This window comes from Nicotiana sylvestris, chromosome 2 (assembly GCF_000393655.2).
Source record: "Nicotiana sylvestris chromosome 2, ASM39365v2, whole genome shotgun sequence".
Classification (NCBI taxonomy): Eukaryota; Viridiplantae; Streptophyta; class Magnoliopsida; order Solanales; family Solanaceae; genus Nicotiana; species Nicotiana sylvestris.
Window position 1 is genome coordinate 183,470,271 of NC_091058.1, and position 12,730 is coordinate 183,483,000.

At 34.5% G+C, this 12,730-nt stretch overlaps 1 protein-coding gene across 9 annotated transcripts; it reads right to left on the minus strand.

Moving 5' to 3' along the window:
• Positions 1 to 430: 430 nt before the first annotated feature.
• LOC104215834 (uncharacterized) lies at positions 431 to 12,462 on the minus strand. 9 transcript variants are annotated; one of them, XM_070168365.1, is made up of 7 exons: positions 12,415 to 12,462; positions 3,727 to 3,769; positions 3,216 to 3,534; positions 2,902 to 3,146; positions 2,617 to 2,820; positions 1,049 to 1,156; positions 431 to 949 (listed from the first exon to the last, which is right to left on the minus strand). In XM_070168365.1, exons 3-7 carry the CDS (start codon positions 3,424 to 3,426, stop codon positions 929 to 931), a joined length of 789 nt encoding a protein of 262 aa, XP_070024466.1. In that variant the 5' UTR covers positions 3,427 to 3,534; positions 3,727 to 3,769; positions 12,415 to 12,462; the 3' UTR covers positions 431 to 928. The 9 variants fall into 9 exon arrangements, with proteins under 9 accessions (XP_070024466.1, XP_070024464.1, XP_070024463.1 ...); XM_070168363.1 differs by having other exon boundaries at positions 12,303 to 12,431; XM_070168362.1 differs by having other exon boundaries at positions 3,700 to 3,769; positions 12,303 to 12,431.
• Positions 12,463 to 12,730: the final 268 nt, after the last annotated feature.

A 12,730-nucleotide genomic window follows, 5' to 3' on the forward strand; every position in this document is an offset into this window, starting at 1 on the left:
TCAATCCGAAACACTTGAACCCCATGGGCCCCAATCCAAAAATTTATACAAGTATAAAAACCTCATACAAAAGCTCAAAAAACTTAAATAACATCAATAATCTTGAATCAACCATCAAAACTCACAGATTTTAAAGTACTTAAGTTCTAATTTTTAACTTTTACAATAAGCGCCGAAACGGCCTCGGGTTACTCGGTACCCCAATCAAACTTGCGTACAAGTCTAAATCATCATACCAACTTGTCAAAATTGTCAAAACACCGATCCAAAGTCATTTACCAACAATGTTGACCGTGGTCAGCTCCAACCATTTTAAAGCTCAAAGATGAGAGCATTAAAATATACTAATAAAGTTTATACTAAACACTATCTGCAGAAATATTAATGGTTCTATAATGCTTCATGTCAGCATGATTTCATGAATGGAAGAAACGCAGAAAAAGAGCAGATTTTATTACAAAAATCAATAGTTTTTAACTTAAAAAAACAGCAGCTTTACAGTTGCTAAAATATGAATTTTAACCTAGGAATAAAGTGATACTAACCTTGATTTTTGCTACCCGTAGAAGGTCGACGGATCAGTTGGTTAGCAGCTTGTGCAGAGGTAGCTTCTCCTAGTGACAAAACAGTCAATGTTGCTAGTATGTTTGGATTAATTAATCCTGCTTGTTGAAGTTGAGCAATTACATCTGTAGTAATTTCTTGTCGCATAGTTCTTTTTTGTTCCTCCATTTTTCGAATCCTTTCTTGTATTTCTTGCACCGTATCATTTGTGGTGTTTGAAGTCGGCTCGGAATGGCCCGCTTTTCCTTTCAAAGTAGTCTTTGTAACTCCACGTCCATATAATCTTAAACGTCCCGGATATTCAGGACCCATGACAGATGAAAACACATCAACAGATTGATTGCCATCTACACTTTGTTGTGTTTTAATTTTTTTCCATTTCAGCCTAACAAAGTAAATTCAACAAAAGAATTAAAGTAAAAAAGAATAAGGAAGAAGAATAAAAAAATGATCTCATCTAAAACTTGCAAATAAATATTCGTACAATTTTAGTAGTTGTATTTTCGTCTAAGTCCTTGTACAAACGCCCAGGTTTTCTTGCTCTTGTGGCCACAAAAATGTCTTTAAGTGAGACAGATTCCTTAGTTTTTTCCTAGTCGCATGAAAATGGATATAAGAGATCTTTAAGAAACACAAGTTTAGATATAATAATAAATAAGAGTACACACCAATTCATTGCGAATTACAAGAAAACTTGTTTTACCAACAGTGTGTGGATCCTTCAACTTTTTCCGATTCTCCTTGTTAATTTTGGATGATTTATGCAAACAAAATGAGTCAATACAATATATCTAAACAACACAATTAGTAGCATTTTGAAAAGAAAAAAAAACAGAAGAAAAAAAGACAATATGTTCATAAAACAAAGTACATTTTTTTACAACTTCATCAAGAGGACCTGTAGGGTTTAGAGGAAACAAAGTATCTTTAGCAGGTTTGCTACTTTAGGAAAAAATGAAAGCCCCCTTTTAAAGTCCTATATATAGACATTGCCTCTAAGTTCTTAATCAGATTTGATTAGATTATATATAGATGACATAAATTTATACGACATACTTGTGTGTTTCACAGGTATAAACAAGTGCAATAATGGAGAAAACAGAAGCTAATTGTGAAAGGAAACTAGTTGCTCACTTGCTCAGTTCGAACACTAACCGCTATCACAGTCTTATTAATTCAATCATCTAAACATAGTAAGAATCTTTCCTATTGTCATGATCTTTATCCAACAACCAATTAAAGAAGATGAAAAAGAGTTCCTAATGGTTTCTACAAGTCTGGACATGTCCATTATACACAGATATTAGAATATACTCTCAAGGTATGACTTCAGTAAAGCATTACAATAGAATATTTTAACATATACATGGTTATGATTCAGATCATATATATTAACACTGCCTAATTTTTGATCTTTTAAGAACCAAATATATCTCAAAGACAAACCAAAATTATCTAAAGCAGATTAATCCAGACAGAAGAAAGGGGCAATGTATCATTCATGTATCGATTATGCTCAAAACATTACTGGTGACAACATGATAATCCTATTAGCATGATATCTATACATTATAATATTTACTTCAAGTCATAACCATTCAGTATTTAGACTAATAGACGAATTATCTATGTATTCGACATAAAATGAAACCAACAATAAATTAAGTTACTGATAATGATCCAAGAGAAAGATTGGAACATAAGCCAGCCCCATATTAAGTTAGTTATGGAGAGTTAAATTCAGTTAGAAAATAAAAAGAAAATATGTAGCGCACTAACACCACATTTCACATAAAACAGAACTGAAAATTCAGCACCAGATGGTGTAAAATATAAATAAATTGCCCAATTCAAGTATTGGTGTAATTGTCTGCTCCTAAATAGAAGTTTCCAGAACTATACGACAATACTATTTAGGACAACACAAATTTAAATTCATATGAAATATCCTACAGTGTTACCTACTGAAGAAAATTATTTTGTAACGCAATTAGAGTTCTCCAGTATTAACAAATTGTGGAGACTATTGTCAAGACCATGGTTTATATTTACCTGTAGTTTATCAAAACTCCAATATTTCAGGAGTTCTTTAAACTGATATTCTGGTATATAATCAGGTCTTTTTGTCATTCGAACATCATCATTTTGATAGGCATCATAATGATCTTTCTTCAGTTGACTTTTATGCCTTCTCCAAGCATTTCCAATTGAATATAAAGTCCATGTTTTTGTAGCATCTGGAATATCATACTTCGACTACAATTTGATTTCTTTGATTAGCGAAAATTGTAACATACTTTTAACAAGTAAATGAACATTTGGATCAGAACTTCAAACCTTGGTAGATGTCCATAAATCATCTTTTGTGTCCATTTTCCTCCAGTCCAATATATCCAGTGGGCAATGGGTTGTAGTCCTTGCCAATGTACCGAGGAAGCTACCAAACTCTCTTACATCTTTTTTAGTAGGACCAATGGGCTGATTGAGATTGTTAAGTGTGATCACATTACGCATCTTTCGGCCATGGACACTACGCATTTGTGTCCTGCCTCTCTTTCTTTTTTGAGTCGCAGGACCAGAAGCTACAATAAAATACAAAAAATCAGAGGTCATGGATGAATTCAGTAAGATTCTAAGTTATGTGGTCTTGCCTTGTTCTTCAGATTGTTCATTAGCTGTAGGAGTGGTAGAATCTATTTGCATCTGCTCATCTACAATTTGCTCCTCTACAGATTGCTCCTCAACATGTCGTTCATTTGCTTCAGATCGTGGTCCTATTGTTGGTTGTTCTTCAATTAATTTTAGCAGATGCTCTTTCTCTGACCGTATAGCTTGAACAGTTTCTTTTGTTGTCAATGACATTCTTTTTTTTTTTTGCCAAACATGATAAACTTCCAACTTGAACTTATGACAGGCTTTTTCCTTTTTTATTTTTTCTTGAAGACCCTTCTTGACCCATACTATCTAAATCTGTGCATGTTTAAGACAATCAAAGGTAATCATGTTAGAAGAAGGTTAGTTGAAGCATCAGGTAGACAACGCAATAATGGCACTGAACATTACCAAAAAAAAGGAAGAAAAAGCATGACGCATTATATCAATAATAAGTACTTGAAACAATTTTGTGCCACTTACTTGAAAGATAAACTTTATGCAACTTACTTGGATTGTAATCTACAATTAGTAACACTTGTTGGTATATAATCTGTAAAATTGAAGCAATTCAGAATAAAACTCTAAGAAAAAAACAAATGCAAAAGGACTAAAAACATATAAACAAGAAAAATAGTCACATAATATTTCTAAGGAATGGCATTATTACTCGCTACAAAATAATGACGAGTATATATTTAAAGAAGTTTAGAAGATCCTTCATCAATCATCAGCCTCCATCCAATCCCAATCAGTATCATCATACTCATCCTCCTCTTCCGATGTTTCCATAGTTGTATTAGATAAAAGGAAAAGAGTGGTGCCCTAACAACGAATAAGGTTTAATTACCAAAATCTATCTATCTCGTTTGTTACCCACTTTTATGACTTAGGAAAAAAATATACATATTGACAGAAAGCAACAAAAATGCAAATAAAGAGACTTACTTATAAGAGAGGAAAATAATTTTTTCCATCTGTTATCAGGTGAGCTAAAGCTCATATAGTTTACTTACTCATGAACTATACTTGAAAACGGATTCACAAACGGCATCATAATTCCTCTCTGGGAAATGGATTCCCAACCCTATGAACAACAACAACACACAATACCTCCCAAACCCCCAGATATTGATCAAAGCATGATCAAACCTAGCTTCAAAGATATGCTTACCACTTCGAACCCTTTACTCTTCACCACTATTAAAAATCATCAAGATGTATATCCCCCAATGATGGACTCAGAAGATCAAGTAGTTGATCAACCAACCTTAACGACCTCAAAGGGTATCAAATTCATAACACTCTCTGATGAGGAGAAGGTACAAATCTATGAGCCATGGAAAAATTTAATCATAGTAAAGCTAGTGGGCAAGCGTATGTTACACCACTATCTAAAGAGAAAAATTCAAGAACTATGGAAACCAACTGAAGATTTCCAGTTGATTGACCTTGGAGTAGACTACTACATAATCAAATTCAAGAAAAAGGAATATGGACAAGGTAATGCATCAAGGCCCTTGGTTCATTAACGGACATTTCCTCTCTATTACGAGATGGAAACCAAACTTTGTTGCCACTCAAGAGAAAGTCACAAACTCTGCAGTATGGATTAGACTTCCTCAATTACCTACAAAATTTTACGATGGCAAAATTCTAGAAAAATTGGTAATGCAATTGGCCGGCTCCTAAAAATTGATGTTTGCACATCAACAACTCTGAGAGGTCGTTATGCAAGATTATGTGTGGAATTACTATTGGAAGTTCCAGTTCAACCGTTCATCTATGTTGGCCACCACAAACAAGCAATACACTATGAAGGTAAAAATTTTCTTTGTAAAAACTGTGGACGATTGGGGCACATAGCACAAAAATGCTCCTTTATTATTCAGAAAAATAGAGATAGAAATAATGAAGATACAAGCAAGGAATTATCAACAATTACAAATGATGGGGAAAAAGAACAATGGACAACAATTTCTTTTTCCAAAGGAAGACATCAAGGTGCAAAAGGTCCTCAAAAACAACCTATTGCAAATCCGATTAAACAAACTAATGGCCCAGGTATCTCTGTCAAGTTATTCAATGCCAACACCGGTAAGTATTTAGACACTCAACTCTTACAATATAAATCAAAAGATCACAGAAATACTACCCCATCACCACACACTAACAATCTTCAATCTTCGACTTTTTTGATTGGTGATCAAAATAAATTGACAACAAAAAACAACTTTTCTATCCTATCTGAAGAGCCCCTGGTTTTGAACAAAAACACTAAAGAAATTAATAATCAAAAAATTATTATTAATAAATCACATGCAAGTGAACAAATGTCACAAACTACCAATGATATTGACATGTTGGACACAATCGTGTCTTCTATTACAAATCCTACAAATCAATTAGTTAAGGTGGCCATGCAAAATAACGTCCATAATGACCCTACTACCCCCATTAAAAATCACAGCACTACTAATAATACTACCCTTTCTAGTGGGCAAATTAGTAACAATCTGTCCACTAACCACAATCTCAAAAGTAAGAACTTTCATCAAGATCTGCTTATCCACAAAGGCCTAAGCATGTTAGACAAATGGCAATGACAGAAGAACATCCAAGCCAAATGGCTAAAAATCCAGTACACGCAAAGGATTTGGGAACTCAGCCTATAAACTCCACCCTTGGGGACTCAAACGACCTGCAAAAGATATCCCCAATCATTACCTATCAACCAATCCATCCCTTATACCTAATAGCTCCTCCCCCACGCCTGATTTAGAGTTATTAAGTAACCTAAACACTGATCATAATGCCAACATTACCATCATCCCTAAGGAGGAGACAAAGACTTCTCTAAATTCTTCGACAAACCAGAATCACCATGGAAAACCTCCCATCTCTCCAACCTCAACCAGTAAACCCTCAAATAATTTATGTTCAACCACCTCAAGCTCAAAACTATCAACCTGTGTCATGGATGGAGATGGGTATGATGGGCCATGCATGCTCGTTCAATATCCAGATAAATGGCTAGGAATCGATTATCATCCTCCACGACACTCAGTATCTAGCCCAGTTAGTGACAGAAGGCATGAGGTTGGCCATGAACAACCACCTCAATCAAGCATGGCTCAACAACATCCTTCAACCCTTAGCACCATCAGTGAACCCCTAGCTGGTTCATGCAATGAGGAACCAGTGGAACCTTCCTCCACATTTCAATCCAATCTATCCTCAAAATGCTTTAATGGACATGCCATTCTTCATGCCAGAGAATCTGTCTCAACTGAACCCTATTTTTCTTCCATGGGAACAACCTCAACCAATACAGGAGCCTCAGATACCACAACAACCTCCCTGCCCATCCTACAATAAAGTGCCTATGCCAGAACAAGTAGAGGCAGAAATGCAAGAGGAGGAGGAACCCCTAAACCTACTTTTAGAAAGAGTCCTAGAAATCTCAAGTCTCGACGGACTAAAAGTGTTTCTCTTTTCGGAAAGGCAAGAGAAGAGGCATGTTCTCAGTTGCCCTCTAGCATTATACAAATGCTCGATGGACATAAGACCTCCACATGATCCAACTATAGGAAATCGAGCCATGATCCTAGTTCCATCATTAAGAAAGAACCTAGTTCTAGGGTAAGTGAGGAGAATGGGAATCCAGCCAACCAAAACCTTAATATTTCCATGAATCGACCTACTAACATTATCATTTGGAATATTAGAGGAGGGAACAATGATAACTTTAGAAGGAACTTCAGGGAAATGGTGGACACACATAGACCCTACATGGTAGCCTTATTAGAAACCAGGATGGGAAATCACATGGAGCTTCTAGACGATTATGGTTTTACGGAGTTCATAGAAGTACCAGCTGAAGGACAGGTAGGTGGGATTGTGGTCCTATACAATCATGAAATTGTCACCGTTCAGAATTTTGTTCGAAGGGATCAGGAGATTTATGCTACAATTGAGGTAATCCCTATTCATCAAAAATGGTTGTTTAGTGCTATCTATGCTAGTACATATATACTTCTTAGGAATAAGATGTGGTATAACATTGAAAGCATTAATAATAGCTAAAATGGACATTGGTTATTAGGAGGAGATTTCAATGATGTATTCTGCTCAAACGAGAAATTTGGTGGTAATAGTATAAAAGATAGTAGGGCTAAATATCTTTGGTCTAAGATTAATAATTGTAATTTAATTGATTTAGGATATAAAGGGTGTAAGTACACTTGGTCAAACCTTAGGCACAAGAATACGGGTTTGATTATGGAAAGATTGGATAAAGTATTAGGCAATGAGGATTGGATTAAGCTTTTTCCAAAAAGTTCCATTATTCATTTGCCTAAAACCCACTTTGATCACAATCCCATTTTAGTAGAATTAATTCCAAAAAATAATGTTCTTTATAAGCCTCCCTTTCGACTTGAAACCTACTGGTGTAAACACCCTTCTTTCAAAACTCTAGTCCAAGAAAATTGGTCTAATAATGATTATAATAGGGCTAGCAATTTGTTTATATAAAAAGTCAAGGTTTGGAAACACCAAGCTTTTGGTGATATTATGAGAAAAAAAAGAAAAATACTAGCCCGGCTTCAAGGCATTGGAAAATCCAAACATTACCCTTATAGTATTTTCCTCCAAAACCTACAAACTAGCCTTAAAAGGGACTACAATGACCTTCTACTAATAGAGGAAGATTATTGGAAGCTAATGTCAAGAATTTTATGGCTCAACGAGGGAGACGCAAACACCAAATTCTTCTACATCTCGGCTACTAATAGAAAAAGAAGAAAAAAGGATCAATTTCTTCAAAGATGATGCAGGGAATTGGATTAACGATCCTAATCTAGTCACCTCCCATGTTTGCAACTACTTTAATTCTATCTTTACCACCTCCCACAAAAATTCTAGCAGAATTAGTCCTTTAAAAAATATCTCCCAAAATGCCTTAAACCTCAATAGCCTAACCCCCTTCTTAGTATTGAGATTAAAAAGGCCATCTTCTCTTTTAAACCCTTTAAAGCGCCCGGACCGGACGGTCTACACCTGTTCTTTTTTAAAAAGTACTGGGATATACTAGGCCCCTCTGTCACAAAATTGTGCATGACATCTTTGAAACCCAAGAGATCCCCCATGATCTCAACAAAACTTACTTGTGTCTTATCCCAAAGATTTCCAATGCAAATAACATAAATTTTTTTAGACTCATTGGTCTATGCAACACTATTTATAAAGTCATCACAAAGATCCCTGCTAATAGACTTAAACCTTTCCTTGACCAACTTATTTTCCCTTACCAAGATAGCTTTATAAAAAATAGAAGGGCTTCGGATAATTCTATTATCATACAAGAGCTTATTTCAAAAATCCATAAGTTAAATGGGAAACAAGGTCATATGCTTCTGAAAATCGACCTTGAAAAAGCCTTTGAGCGTTTAGAATGGTCATTTGTGCACCACACCCTAACTTATTTCAAATTCCCTGCAAAATTTAAGAAAATTCTCTTATATTGCATCTCAACAAGCTCTATAGTTGTTCTAGTAAATGGCTCTATTACTAGCTTTATTCAACCAAGCCGGGAAATTAAGCAAGGAGACCCTATATCTCCTTACATATTCATCCTCTGCCTTGAAATGTTGTCACGTTACATAAACCATCAAGTTGACGTTAGAAACTGGGATCCTATTACATTAGGAAAAAAAGCTCCCAATTTCTCTCATCTTTTCTTTGTCGACGGCCTTACCTTAATGGCCAGAGCCAATCTAAAATCAAGCCATACAGTAAAAAAAAGGTCTAGACCTTTTTTGTAATCTCTCAGGCCAAAATATTAACACCACCAAGTGAAAAATTATCTTCCCCACAAATTGTCCTCCAAATCTTACTAATGAAATTACCAATATTCTTAATATTAAAAAGAGTGATTCCTTTGGTACTTATCTATGCTTTCCTATCCTTAATAAATACCCTAGACCAAAAGACTATCAATTTATCATTGACAGAATGAGAGCCAAACTAACAGCTTGGAAAATAAAGTTCTTGAATATAGCAGGCCGGACAACTCTCTCTCATTCCTGTCTAAACTCAATTCCAAACCACTACATGCAATTTACCCTCCTCCCTATGAACATCCTCAAAAAAATTGATAAGGTACAAGGGATTTCATATGGGGTACTACTAATGAGAAACGAAAAATTCACCTCATTAATTGGTCAACCGTTTGTCAACCAAAAAACATGGGAGGCCTGGGTCTCCATAAAGCTAAAGACAAAAACTTTTGTAATCTTGCAAATCTTGCTTGGAGGACCATTACAAACCCTACCACTCCATGGGCTCAACTCATCATTAATGCCGCAAACACTAAAAACACTAGGAATACTTCTTTCATATGGAAAAGTATTCAAAAGGGGCGGGAAATATGTTCCAAGGGTATCAATTGGCAACTTCATCACCATTCTAACATGAATATTTGGGAGACCAATTGGATCCCTAACCTAGGGAGCCTTAGAAATACTATAGAAGGCCCTTTATCAAAAAATGACTATCTAAGAAATATTTTTGATGGCAAGAAGTGGCACCTTGCTAATATATCCCTCAATCTTCCTAATGATATCAAAGATTTCATATCAAAAATAAAAATTCTTGTACAACATCCTAATAATGATATCCCTATCTGGTCCGTTAATACAAAAGGTATTTTCACAACCAAAACTTGCTACTCCTTAATCAACACTAATTAGAACAATGATATGAATTTTAAGTGGATTTGGATCCTGCCATGGCCAAATAAGATCAAAATTTTTCTCTGGCAATGCCTTCACAATAGAATTCCTTGTAGACAATATCTCGCAAAAATTGGCCTTAATAGATCCTCATTTCCCTATATGTAGAAACCATATAGATGAATCTATCACTCATATCTTCCTTAAATGCCATGCAAGCAATCATATTTGGGAAACCATTGGATGGAAATTTTTTTATAGGGAGGAAGGGGAACATTGGTTAATCCAATTAAAATTTTTTAATTATCCCTTCAACAACAATTTGTTAAATTAGAATCTTTTCTTCCCTTTTGCAATTTGGTATATTTGGATTAATAAAATAACAAAAACCAAAATAATACTAATTTTCCAATAAACATTGACCTCATCAGAAATAGAGCTATTGAATTCCGCCTTTTAACTGAAACTAAGGTGCTACCATCTCCAAAGCTCCATATTATGGCATAAACCTCCAATAGAATGGTTTAAATTGAACATTGATGCTAGCTTCCACAAAGACATGCAAATTTGTGGCGTAGGTGGGGTAATCAGAAATACTAAAGGCCACTGGATTGTTGGCTACAATAAATGTACTCATGCAAACGGTTGTCTACAAGCTGAAATCAAAGCTCTACTAGAAGGATTAAAAACAGCCCATGAGTGGGGTATGTTTCCACTTCAAATTGAAACAAATTCCACGGAGGTAATTCTATTAATACAACAAGGTAATAATCTATATGCTAACACTATTCTAAAATGCAGGTCGTTAATGCACCAACAGAAGCAAGTAATCCTCCAGCAGGAATTCCGACAAGGGAATAGGATAGCTCACCAGCTAGCACATATGGGAATTGCCAATGCAAGGAAGAAGAAGAAAGTTTTTTGTTGCCCCACCTGAAGATGTTAAAATCCTAGTAGAACATGATGTACTAGAATAATGTGTTTTTGAAAAACTCTTATTATATGATGCTTGCAATACTTTAGCAAGCCTAGGTAATCAAAGTGTCCGATGTGACACTAACTACAAATCGCATGTAATGCATGTTCCGTAACTTTTAATATATATATTTTCCTGTTTGCTAAAAAAAACTATTTTTTTAAACTTTTGAAACCATTTCATTGGTGAAAATAACATATGTCATCCTACTTGCATAATCTGTTAAATAATCTGAAATAAAGAGTCATAACAAAGGTTCTATCATGTACTTTCTAAATAAAACTTTCAATCAACAGACCATAAACTATTTAACCTTTCAATAAAGCAGTAAGAGAAAAAAATCACCCACACATTGAATAAAAAAATACATAAGAAACAAGCAAATCTAGCAACTAAGTAATTCAAAAGAAATAGAATACTTAGTACATCTAGCTAAATTATTATGTTTTGCAATTTTGGTAGATACAGATTAATGAGTTAGTTATCCATATTTTCAATGCTTGGTGGGATTTTATGTATCTTTCAGCAATAAAACCTGTTAGCTTTCTTATATTATTGAAGAGTTACCATAAATTGATGCCAAAAGAGTTATCTTCAGTTCCTACTACACAATGAAGAATATTTTACTTTAAAGCATCTATTCAATCATACCATTCAAATTAATTAAAAAACAACTAATTACCCACCCTTTATGTCACATATTACACTTTTTCTCAATTAACTCCCTAATCACTGGTCTTTGCAGGACTTCATTTTCTCCTCTTCTTTTGATAAGTTATTTTTCTCATATGGATCGAAAGCAAACAGAAATTCACTTATATCTAATACCTTCATTTTTCCTCCCTTTGATAAAGACCCAACAAGTACTTTATAAGCATAAAAGAAAAGCAAATTGGACATTGCGCGTTGTACTTCAACTGATCTTACAAGTGAAATATAATTGCAATGACAAATAAAGCAGCTATTCCCATGGTTTATTGCAATTTGCCTTTCACTTGCAAAATAAATAAATAAATAAGAACAAAAAATGTAACTTACCTAGTATAAAGGAAGAGAAGACTTACAAGAATGAATTCAATAAGTGCATACTGCCTTTTAGTTAACTAGCAAAATAAACCCATTCAACAATGAATATTCAATTTCATCCTAAAAAATATCATTACCTAAACCCAAAATCAAACTAAACCACCTAAAAATCTAATAACCCATCAACCAAAACTTATTCAAAGCAAACCCAAATATTGCAATTTTGCAATAAATAGAAAGGCAAACTCATCGCATACATTTTCCCATCAATAAAACAAAAGACAAATCATCAAGGATTTTCATATAATAAAGTACTAACCTTTTTGATTTAAAGTGGGTATGATTATTACCTCAATATTCTTAGTGGTAAAGACTGAGAGAGCAACGAAATAATGAAAAAAATTGTTGTAGAATAAAAGTACAAAGGGGCTAGGGCAAGGGGGAGAAAAAGAGAGACAAAACCTGTTGGAATTTCTTCGGATCTTTGTTGGTGGATCAACTATATTTATTAGGGCTTGGGTACCGTGTATCTTTGTTAGGACTTTAATTTTAGTTTTTCTTTTTTTCCTCTCCGTCTCTTAGTTCTTTTCCATGAAAAATTGGCGGGTTAGTAAATTTGGAAGCGGCAATATAAGGAGGGAATGCAACACTGTTGCAATAGTATTTTTATTTAAATAACCATCACCATAGATATATATATTGCCACGTTTAAATAAATCGTCGCAAAAGACCTGTCTATGGCAAGGGTTATTCCCCTAATGTGACGGTTTATTGTATT